Raw genomic sequence first — 12,387 nt, 5'->3', positions numbered from 1 at the left:
GGCATGAAGCTGGAAGGTGTGAAAACATTTTGCTACCTCGGAGACATGCTGAATGGAGAAGGTGGATCAGACTCGGCAACGGTTGCTCGAGTGAGATGTGCATGGAAGAAGTTTCGGGAACTGAGTGGCGTGCTGATGAGGAGGAGAGTGTCGCTGAAGCTGAAGGGAAAGGTGTATGCTGCATGTGTGAGAAGTGTTATGATATATGGGAGCGAGACATGGGTAATGAACGTAGAACAGCAACGAAGGCTGGAAAGGGTGGAAATGCGAATGGTTCGATGGATGTGCGGAGTATCGTTGAGAGAGAGGAAGACAAATGATGAATTGCGAAAGATGATGGGAAAATATTGCCTGTGATTGATGCTGTGAAGAGGAACAGGTTGAGATGGTTTGGTCATGTGTTGAGGAAGGATGAAAGTGACTGGTTGAGAAGAGTGATGGAAATTAATGTAGAAGGAAGTAGAGGATGGGGAAGACCGAGAAAGACTTGGCTAAAGATGGTGGAAGAAGAAATGCGGGCAAGGGGGTTAACAAGGAGAGATGCAGAAAATAGGGCAAAATGGAGAAGATTGTCATGGGGACCGCAAGGCTAACCCCCGCTCTAGCAGGGAAAATGGCCTTAAAATGCATGTTGTTGTTGTTGTTGCTCAAGAACATAATTTTTTTGAGATCCCATCCCCTTTCCTCCCCCACAGGATAGCTGCACAAATGCCAACTATGCACTACGAGTTCCCCACTGGCTACAACTGTGACTATGGCCCAGAAAGGTTCCGCATTGCAGAGGGTCTCTTTGATCCATCACTCGTCAGGGTGAGACGTCTGCGTTGTCGGCATTCTCCTGTCATCCCCACCACTGACGTGTACTATGGTAACCTACATGGGCCTTTCCCACCACCACTGATGCTACCCACTGGAAATACTTTGCCTCTAACACGTATCCGCAATGAAATTGTTGCATTTACTATTCCGATGTTTTTACCGGTATAATCCAAATGCATGCATGGTAACCTGAAAATGAAATTGTCATGTTGAAAGCATGTCTATATGTCCATAGGGCCTGTCTGGAAACACAATGCTTGGCGTCAGCCATGTGGTCAGCACAAGTGCCGGCATGTGTGACGTCGATATTCGACCCGTACGTGTTCATGGCTTCCTTTTCCCCCTTTAATTCCCTCTGGCGTGATGTCACCCCTTATTCATCTTGCCTCTCTCTAAAAGCAATTGGTGCATGTCTGGTTTCTCATTCCTGATTTTACTTGCAGTATAAGTTGCTTCCACTTCTGACCCATGTGATATTCGAAGGGTATTCCAAAAGTTTCCCATTCACTCCACCCTCCCCCCCTGAAAAGTTTGTACAGGCAAATATTACTTGTGTTCCATGAGAATCAGGAAACTCCCACTGCATGGAAGAATGTATGATAATCTACACAGAAAAGGACGACCGTCTTTGCCAAGTTTTGCTTGTATTGTATCGACCATTCCATCATTTGGGTGGGGTGGGGAAGGAACCTTTTGACTCCCTCTCGTACCTCTTTAGTTTTGCACTACAGTAATCAACAAATTGGTGTTAATGCCTTTACAATGGCCTGCAAAAGTATTCATTGCCCCCTCTGACGTTTTCACACTTTGGTGCCACATGATCTTATTTCATGTTTTCAAATCAAAATTAATATATAGAGTGTTCACAAACTACAAAGTGATAAAGATAAAAAATGCAGATAAAATGTGAATAAGTTTGATTAACAGGGAAAATCAGATGATTCTCAGTTACATAAGTACTCAAACCCTTTGCCTAATTAACCCTTAAAATCACTAGGAGCAAATTATTTGTTTTAAAGGTTACAAAATAAGTGCAATAGGATTCACCTGTATGTAATCTTTGGTTTAACTTAAAAATTAAGCTCCCCCCACTTATCTAAGGAGTTTTAGGATGCAACTCACCTGGTCAACCAACATGGTAAACATGAAGACCAAGAAGCTTTCCAAATAAGTCAGACATAAAGCGGTGGGGAAGCACCATTTAGGAAAGGGTTACAAGAAGATTTTAAAGTCCCTCATTATCCATTTGAGTACAGTGAAATGCATCCTTAAGAAGTGGAAGATGTGTCATACCATCCAGACTCTACCCAGATCAGGTCCCCCATCCAAACTCAGCAACCGCACAAGCAGGAAACTGGTTCGGGATGTCACTATAAATCCAACAATGACTTTGAAAGATCTGCAAGGCTCTATGTCTGAGATGAGGGTCAGTGTTCATCAATCAACAACATCCTGTTCCCTTTACAAATCTGGCCTCTATGGACAGGTGGCAAGAAAGAAGCCATTACTGAAAAAGATGCATCTAAAATCTTATATGGAGTTTGTGAAAAAGCATCTAAATGATACTTAAGGCATACTTAAGGCACTTAAGGCATGATCTCCCCACTTCCGGGTTCGGTTGCGAGAGGACGCTGGCGTTGCATATTCGCCGCTTCTCCGACTGGATGGATGTACAGGGTCTGCTTCTACTTTTCTGACCTGACATCTCACACCTGTCCTGCCTTTTCACACCCGCACGTGCCACGTGTTCTCCGGCTGGATAACGGAATCTGCTTTTGATGGTACGGAATACGGAATCGAAAGGCCCGCTCCCGTTGTTTGTGGCCGTGGCCTTGTTTGCCGGTGGCCTTGTGGTCTTGGTGGCCTTGTGGCCTTGTTTGCCGCTGTGGTCTTGATTAGCGGCTGCAGTCGTTTGCCGCTGCGTTTGCCGCTGCGTTTGCCTCCTCGACCTTGGCCTCGTACTCGTCCCTTCGCTCCTGCCTGGCATGGCTCTGAAGTACTCCGCCGCAAGGCTTCTTCTGCTCAATACCCGCTCCACCCCATCATGCATCTCTGCCATCAAATCAAATGGACTCCTCCGACGACCCAGGTACATTCACCGTGGCTCCGGTCGCAAGTTTGTTTATTTGCAATCAGGTCACTCCATCCCCGTCCTCTGGTCGGCTCAGCGCACTCTCACTCTTCGTCCCAGCGCACCTGGTCACAGCAACCCACACGATCGCACCTCTTGCCTACGAACCCTGGCTAAATCACCTGAATTCATCCCTGCTGTTCAAAACAACATCAAGCTCACCCTGTTCAACACCCGGTCCCTCAACAATAAATGCCTCATCCTGAACGAATACATCCTGGATAACAAACTGGACTTTCTCTGTCTCACCGAAACCTGGCAACAACCTCTGGACTACTACACACTCAACCTCACCACACCCAATGGATATTCCTACGTCAATAAACCACGCTCGGAGGGCCGAGGTGGTGGAATTGCCGTTATCCACCGTCAAGACATCAAGACCAACCTCATCTCCATCTCATCTGCTCCATCATTTGAACACCTGGCTTTAAAACTCTCTGGTCACACGCAGTCAGTCATGGCTGTCGTCTACCGCCCTCCCAAACCACACCCATCATTCCTGTCTGACTTCTCCTACTTTCTGACCCAGCTATGTTCCCTCTCCCCCTCAATCCTCCTCCTTGGTGATTTCAATATCCACATGGACTCCACTGACTCCACAATAACCACTGACTTCACTGATTTACTCACCTGCTTTAACCTCACTCAACATGTCGACTTTCCTACCCATATCCGTGGTCACATTTTGGACCTTGTCTGCTCCACTGGATTAAATTTGCACCATCTCTATGGCTCCGACCTCACCCTCTCTGACCACTTAGCCATCACTCTGACCATCAACATCCCCGCCCCAACACCAAGGCATTATCGCACAATCAACTTCCGTAAGCTAAACGCTCTTTCACCTACCTCATTCTCATCCACCCTCTCTGAAAAAATGTCCACTTCTCCCTTCATTGACCTCCACACCCCTTCCGACCTCACTGACTACTACAACCACACTCTCTCCTCCTGCCTTGACCAGCTTGCGCCTGTAAAAACCAAAACAGTTTCTTTCACCCATTCTGCTCCCTGGTTTACCCCTGAACTCCACCTGATGAAAACTTGTGCTCGCCAACTTGAAAGACTCCGCAATAAAACGGGTCTCACAGTTCACTCCCAAGCCTACAAGGACCACATACAACACTACAAAGATGCCCTCTCCCGCGCCCGCTCTGCCTACTACTCTCAAATTATCCACTCTGGCTCCGGAAACCCAAAAGCACTCTTCTCGACAATAAACAAACTCCTCCGCCCCCTGAACACCACCACCCAGTCATTCACAGTAGACAACTGCATCTCCTTCCTCTCTTTCTTCCAACGCAAAATTGACAACATCTACAACAGCTTGACCACCGCCGCACCCGCTCCCCCTCCAACCACCTGCCCCCCCTTGTCCTGCCATCCCCTGTCTCGGTTCTCCCCAATCTCTCCTACTGACCTCTCTGAACTCCTCATAGGAATGAAAACTGCCACCTGCACTCTTGACCCCATCCCCTCCAGCTTTGTCAAAGCCTCCCTCCCTGCTCTCTCTCCACTTATCATTGCAACAATAAACTCCTCCCTGTCTACAGGCATCGTCCCACCTTCCCTCAAAATTGCTGCTGTTACCCCCATTCTAAAAAAACCTGGTCTAAACCCTGACACCCTAAACAACTTCAGACCCATCTCCAACCTACCCTTTCTGTCAAAAGTTTTGGAACGCGCTGTAGCCACTCAACTCAAACATCATCTCTCTGCCAATAACTTGTATGAAACATTCCAATCCGGATTCCGCTCCAACCACAGTACTGAAACTGCTCTCCTCAAAATCACCAACGACCTTCTCCTCTCCTCTGACGCTGGCAACCTCAACATTCTCGTCCTCCTCGACCTCAGCGCTGCCTTTGACACCATCGATCACACTATCCTCCTCACCCGACTTGAATCCACCTTTAACGTCACCGGCACTGCCCTCTCTTGGATTAAATCATACCTCTCTGACAGATGCCAGTTCATCTCCATCAATAACTGCAAATCCCCCACTGCTCCCCTCCCCCAAGGTGTCCCCCAAGGTTCAGTTCTTGGCCCCCTCCTCTTCATCCTTTACCTGTCCCCGCTCGGTCACTTAATCCGCCGTCATGGTCTCCAATTCCACTGCTTCGCCGATGACATCCAGCTTTTCATCTCCACCAAGTCCGTCTCCACCGACACCCACTCTATCCTGACAAACTGCATCACTGAAATAAAATCCTGGCTTCAAATCAACTTCCTCAAGCTTAACTGTGATAAATCTGAAATAATCATCATTGGCCCAAAAACGCTCACAAAATCCACCCATAACTTTGCCCTCAACATCGACGGTATCCCAGTATCCACCTCCCCTCACATCCGGAATCTTGGCGTCATCTTTGACCAAACCCTTTCCTTCGACAAATACACTAAACAGATCACAAAGTCAGCCTTCTTTCACCTGAAAAACATTGCCCGTCTCCGCTCATCCCTCTCCTCCACGGCTGCAGAAACCCTCATCCACGCCTTCATCACCTCCCGTCTGGACTACTGCAATAGCCTCCTCTATGGTTCACCCTCAAAAATCACCAATAAACTCCAATACATTCAGAACTCCGCTGCCCGTCTACTCACTCATTCCCGGACCCGTGACCACATCACCCCCGTCCTTTACAAGCTTCACTGGCTCCCCATCCCCCAGAGAATCCAGTACAAAATCCTCCTCTTGACATACAAAGCCCTCCATAACCTGGCCCCATCCTACCTGGCTGACCTCCTCTCCAGACACACTCCCACCCGCAACCTCCGCTCTGCTGGTACCAACCTCCTGACCCCCTCCATCCGGACCAAATTCAGATCCTGGGGGGACAGGGCCTTCTCCATCGCTGCTCCCACCCTCTGGAACTCACTACCTCACACCATCAGAGACTCCTCCTCACTCACCACATTCAAAACATCACTAAAGACCCACCTGTTCAACGCTGCATTCAACATTCAACCCACAGCATTTAACCCCTGACTATCTCTTCTCCTTCTCCCTCCTTTTGCTTTAAATATTTCCCTATTGATTCTTGTCTTGTCTTTTTGATTCTTGTCTTATATATATGCCGTATATCGCTGCTGTTTGTTTTCTTGATTCTTGTCTTTTTGCAATTGTTGTTTTCATGTATTGTTATGCATTATGTTTTCCACTCTGTCAAAGCGCCTTTGGGCTTCTGGAAAAGCGCTATACAAAATAAATGAATTATTATTATTATTATGTGGAGAAAGGTTTTCTGCTCAGACGAGACAAAAATGTAACTTTTTGGTCTAAATTCCAAGTCTTACGTCTGACACAAGCCTAATACTGCATATTACTCCGTCAACATCATCCCTACTTTCAAACATGGTGGTGGCAACATCATGTTATGAGGCTGCTTTTCATCAGAAAGGACTGGCAAGCTTGTCAGGATAGAACGGACAATGGACGGTGCAAAGTACAGAAGAATCCTTGTTGAAAATCTGCTTGAGTCAGCCATGAATCTGAAACTGGGTAGGAGATTCACATTTCAGCAGGACAATGATCTGAAGCTCAAAGCTAAAGCCACATGACTGTAAAAGGTGCTTCCACCAAGTACTGACCTAAGGGGCTGAATACTTTTGAACCAGTGAATTTTGACTTGTACATGTTTTTTTTTTTTACAGGTATTCCTGACATGTAACCTCCTTTAACTATGTTTAGTTTGATCTCTTCAGAGTTATTAATAAAAAAGTTAATTTGGAAAAATTGATTCTACATGATTTGTAATTCATTTAAATGTGGGGATGAATACTTTTGCAGGCATAAGTGCTCCATTGAAAGGAAAAAGAACTCAAAGGCAAGTGTCACTGCCGTGTTGTTGTGTGTGCATATGCTGCATAACAGGGCCTTTATGGGAGCGTCATTCTGGTCGGAGGAAACACCTTGCTGCAGGGATTTACAGACAGACTCAACAGAGAACTCTCGCAGAAAACTCCACCGGTACATCATGTTAAATGCGTTCTCTTATCCACCCACCACTGATCCTGGGCTTCCTGTTCCCCCCGCCCCCACCCCCAAAACCCCTCTATCCTAAGACCCTGCATCTTTTACTCTGACCGTACAATTACAATGTTCTATTTTTCTTGTATTATTTGTGTTTCGGTAGGTGTAATGATCAAGAGGAATCATTTATATACGACTTGGTCACATGTCAAGAATAGGAATTTAAATCCATCGAGTTGTTTTGTGCTGCAGAGCATGCGCTTGAAGGTACTAGCGAACAGCAGCTCTGTCGAACGCCGCTTCAGCTCATGGATTGGTGGCTCCATTCTCGCATCTCTGGTGAGCATTGAACTTCGAGTGAGCATTGAAATTTCCTATCGTGCGAATCTCCATAATCTATTGTCCCGTTGCTCTTGTCCCAGGGCACTTTCCAGCAAATGTGGATCTCCAAGCAGGAATACGAAGAAAGTGGGAAGCAGTGTGTGGAAAGGAAATGTCCCTAAACCTTTTTCCTCTATTAGCACCAGCTTCTCACATCCCTTCCCTTCACCGACCTAGACTTTTGGTAATCTTCCCTCATGCCCACAGATGTAGTTTTCCAAAGCAGGTGGATATTTTGCTTTTCCCTAAAAAAATTACTGCTCTATGAATGTGGTGGGGAGGTTGGAAGGGGTAGAGGAGAGAGACGGGCAGTGTAACTTTACCAAATGTCAAACTTTATTTTCTAATGCCCTTTAACGTTCATCAGCCAAAGTAATACCGAATGCTGTACAGGCCATTCTTCAGAGAAATGTATTAATTTTGCAAATGTTTGGTCAAAATGGATTTAGTAATTCAATCTTTCTGCCTGATCTTAATGTGTAAAGTGCCTTTTGGATACAGAAATATTTTTCTATTTCCAAGTGCCTTTGCTTTTATATTTTCCAAAAAAAAAAATGGAGCCAAAGGACAACTAAGGGAAACAATATACAATGCCTAGTGTTCCTTGTATGGCGCAGGCTGTCATGGCAAAACGTAAAAATACAAATAGGACAAATGAGCCGTGGTGGAATGAGTTGTGATACCAAACATGGAGATCATAACTCCTCCTCCCCCTCCCCTCTCACCACCCCATGAAGAATATCAAAACTAGATGGTATTCATAGAATACTTACCCCGTACAGTCAACTTGGTGCGAGCCAACTCTTCCGTTTTTGAAGGATTTTTTTTCTTTGATCCAATATGGCTGCCAGACAACATGAGCGATTACATCATAAATTTATATTCTCTAATATAATTGTTGTGTTGATCACGCTCAGGAAATTATAAACTGATCAGACTAAGTGTTGTACCTGTCGAATTATGACGTCATAATTACAGCACCAATGACGTCATCGTTAACAACACTTATTCCCCATATGGACAATGAGCCACGTTTCAATGTTTTCCATGGAGCGGTTTTGAAGATAGAGGTGCAACGTTTTTCGGTTTTTCCAAGATGGTGCCTGTACCACGTGACCTATGACGTTATAATTATCTCTAAAATATTCTACAGGAGGAGGCGCTCCTATGGTGAAAATGTAGTGTCAATCGGACCAAGAATTGCAGAGAAAAATAATTCATACTGATCGGATCGAGCGTTATACTTGTCGAATTATGACATCATAACGAAGGCACAGATGACATCATCATTAACATATCTTATTCCCCGTGGGGAGTAGTTGAAAATGAGCCATGTTTCAATTTTTTCCATTGAGCTGTTTCGGAGATATAGGTGTAACGTTTTTTCCAAGATGGCGTCCGTACCACATGCCATATGATGTCATGATTATGAATAAAAAAAATTATACAGGCGGAGGCGCTCCTATGGTAAAATTTAGTGTCAATCGGCCCAACGGTTGCCGAGAAAATGATTTTTTTTTTTAAATGCAGACACTCACGCCACACGGATGCATATACGGACGCATCCGAATGCCTAACTGATTTTCGCTTGGCGAGCGCAGGGTAGACACAATCTTTCTTGCTTTGACAAGTTACAGATCTAACTCTAGGTTGGACAGCCAAGTCACAGCACTGTCTGTTGTAATGTGAGTTGCCCTAAATGCTTCATCAAATTTCCTCAGGTGACACTCATTCAGAATGTGATGAATAGTCTGATTTGAGTGCCACAGTCACACGCTGGGCTGTCTTTGAAAATCCATGTGTGGACATGGTGTGATATCCTTGCATGGAAAGCGTGGATCCTGTTGTGTGCAGACCACTGTTTACGGGGGAGGTCGAAACCTAGAGGCTCTTCTGTCGGATCACTCACTAGTTCTTTGTTAGCAACGTTATCGTCTGGCCAGAGATTGCAACACTTGTCCTGAAATAATAATAGAGGCCTATACTCTTCAATGAGCCCCAGGGTGTATCATAAGTTGAGAAACCATTCTGGGGGTTTTTTTTTTTTTTTTTGTATACTGAATCGAGGCTTGTGAAAGAGCTAACATTTACTTCACAAATAAATCAACCAGACAAACAAAACATATAAAAAGAGGGAGCGGAAAACAAGATGGGGAGAGAAGGGGAAGCACACAAACACAACATTTGAGAGCAGGGAGATGTGTGGAAGGGAGAGGGCTTGGGGGGAGGAGGCATGGGAAGGGGGGGAGGGGAGGGAGAAGTATAAAACAAGGACACCAAGGACTTCCAGGACAGAAGTTGGTATTTCAAAAAAGTGGGGTGAAATTAGCAGGGGTAGAAAAGATCAAGGTTTTGGATGGGGGAAGATAAGAGATGGTGGTGAACAGCTGTTTTAAAGACCTGGAGGGTGGAGTGGGATTGAAGAGAGTGAGGGAGTTTGTTCCAGAGGCGGGAGAAAAGAGGAATGAAGGAGTGAAGGTGAGCAGAGAGTCTTGATTTTGGCAGTTTGACCATAAGAGGGTTGCAGGCAGATCTTGTGCGATCTGTAGGAATATTTGCGGGACAGAGCCCAGAGAGAGCTGGGGGGGCAAGGCCAGAGAGGAGTCGGTAGAAGACGGAAAGACCACCAACCTGCCTGCTGTGAGTGAGTGAGGCCCTTGGAGTTAGCTTCATCGCGGGATATTCCAATGATTCTGAATGCTTTGGTTTCAACAGCGTGAAGACTAGCTAGGTGTGAGGCAGGAGCACCAGACCAGAGGGGAGAGCAGTATTCCATTGAGCTGCAGATGAAAGCCTTGTATGTGGTGAGGAGCTCAGGTGTGCCAAGGAAGGACTTCGCACGACGGAGGATGCCCAGTCGGCGACTGGCTTTGGAGGCCAGATTTGAAATGTGGTTTTCCCAGGAAAGATCATGGCAGATAGTGAGACCCAAAAGCTTGAGTGACAGAACTTCTTGGAGAGGATTATTCAGAAAGTGGATGGGAGGATTGTCCAGTCGGTCTTTTCGGAGAGACATCGTAAGAGTGTGAGATTTGTCAGGATTGAAAGACATGTTCCACTTGTTTGCCCAGTCTGATTTTGTCCAGGTCTGCAGAGAGTGAGGAGGCTGCAGACTGCTGATCTGAGGGATGAAGAATGGAGCGACAGAGAGTAGAGTCGTCAGCAAAGAGATACAGAGGATTTTCAAAAGTCAGAGAGATCATTGATGAAGACCAGAAAAAGCACAGGGCCCAGAACACTGCCTTGTGGAAAAAAGCCTGAACAGGAAGAGGAGATGAGAGAAACCCATTCAGGGCCACACGTTGACTACGACTAGAGAGGAAGTCCGCCAGCCATGCGTGGAGATTTCCATGGATACCAAAAGAGGAGAGTTTGGTGAGCAGAGCGGGGTGCCAGACCGTATCGAAGGCACGTGATATGTCAAGGGAGACTGCTCTAATTTCCTGTTTGGCATTGAGGACCTCCATCCATTGTTGAGAAAGCAGAAGCAGCATGTCCAGAGTTAGAGTGTCCAGGTCTGAAACCAAGTTGATGATCAGAGATCAAGCCATTGGAGAAGAGGAAAGATTTCATATCTGAAGCAATGATGGATTCCATGACTTTGCTGATAATTGGGAGAAGGCTGATTGGTCTGTCGTTGCTGGGATCTGTTTTTGCTGGGGCTTAAACCAAACATGGATGGGTTGCTGTTGAGCTGTAGGTACTTGATTGAAAGTGGCAGGAATTTGCAATTTGGTCAGGATGCCGGCAACAACTGGCTTCCGTGAAAGACACCGTGTGACGTTAATAGCCGCGGCACGGATACGGGTCCTATGGCTCGATGTGTATCTAAAGGACGGCACACACATTGCATCACCCAATGTGTGAAGCACCAGTATGACAGTTTCTAGTTGGGTTGTTTTAAACCAAGGCTCAGCAGCTGAGGTCGTTATCATTTCCTATGCAGCCAATGGCTGCTGGGAGTGTGGATGTACCGCTGATGTACTATTTCCAGGAAGAATGAATGAATGAATGATCGTTTTGAGGCCATTTTCCCCCGCTAAAGCGGGGGTTAGCCTTGCGGGCCCCATGACCTCATGGTTCCCTGTTTGAGGCAGTTTTTTTTATGGCCGGATGCCCTTCCTGACACCAACCCTTAGTCACCTCTTACGATGAGCAGGGATACGGTGTACCTATTCTAAACCAGGGTACACACCGGGATCATTCATCCCAGCAAGCTGGTACTCAATTTGCCGACCTCGGAAGGATGACAGGCTGAGTCAACCCCCCCTGGTGTTAATTCAGCGATCGATCGGGATTCAAACTCAGGATCCCAAGCCAGCACCCGAACCACTAAGCCAACACCAGGCTCCACTATTTCCAGGAAGCTAGTACTCATTTTGCCAAGCTTGAAAGGATGGCAGGTTGAATCAACCCACCTGGTGTTAGCAGCACGACAGGGGCTTGGCACCTTAATGCAGGGGCTCCACCTCAAGACCACGTTGTTAATCCAGGCAACTTAACCGTTAAACCAGCACCAGGCTAAGCTCAGAGGTAAGTGTGTATAACCTCAATGCTCTCCTGCCAAGCTTAGCTCATGAGAAGACAAAGTTGTATTATAACCACATTTGATCTTATGACTGTATATTACCATTTCCCAATCACAGAGATTGCCTACCCCCGGCACAATTTGAATTGAGTGTGAGCGTCACAAATTTTCATTTTTAATCATTTATCCAAAGAGAATTTTTATTATTGGAGCATTGATGCTTTTGATAACCGATTCACCCGATGTGTTAGATAACAGAAGTGCCTTTGTACTTGGTGGCATCGTATTGCACGTGTTCAGTCCTGTCTTGCTTCTGGGATAAAGCTTTGGCTGAAATTTCCAATGTTTTTTTCTTGCTTCTGTTATAATTGCAATCATTGGTTAAACTCCACAACAATAGGAGGAACATATACACTGCATTACCATCGATAGGTATCTTTCCATTAATTAAATTCCCATCTTCAAATGGATTACAACATGGAAAGCTACATTCAAGATCTGACAACTACAATGTGTTACATTTTAGACACTACATGATATACAAAATGGCAT

The 12,387-nt window shown here is 45.9% G+C and overlaps 1 protein-coding gene across 1 annotated transcript in view; it reads left to right on the top strand.

Annotated features, from left to right (window-relative positions):
• Positions 1-12,178, top strand: part of LOC137429023 (actin-like protein 6A) — a 69,449-nt gene extending 57,271 nt beyond the window's left edge. The window contains exons 10-14 of the mRNA XM_068119017.2: positions 696-810; positions 1,055-1,135; positions 6,828-6,923; positions 7,179-7,265; positions 7,349-12,178. Of these exons, the coding sequence (XP_067975118.1) occupies positions 696-810; positions 1,055-1,135; positions 6,828-6,923; positions 7,179-7,265; positions 7,349-7,429 (460 nt within the window). The 3' untranslated portion in view covers positions 7,430-12,178. The remainder of the gene's footprint in view (positions 1-695; positions 811-1,054; positions 1,136-6,827; positions 6,924-7,178; positions 7,266-7,348) is intronic.
• The last annotated feature ends 209 nt before the right edge of the window (positions 12,179-12,387 follow it).

The sequence above is a fragment of the Myxine glutinosa genome, chromosome 6, assembly GCF_964187855.1.
Source record: "Myxine glutinosa chromosome 6, kmMyxGlut1.1, whole genome shotgun sequence".
Classification (NCBI taxonomy): Eukaryota; Metazoa; Chordata; class Myxini; order Myxiniformes; family Myxinidae; genus Myxine; species Myxine glutinosa.
This window is presented reverse-complemented; position numbering and strand designations above follow the sequence as displayed.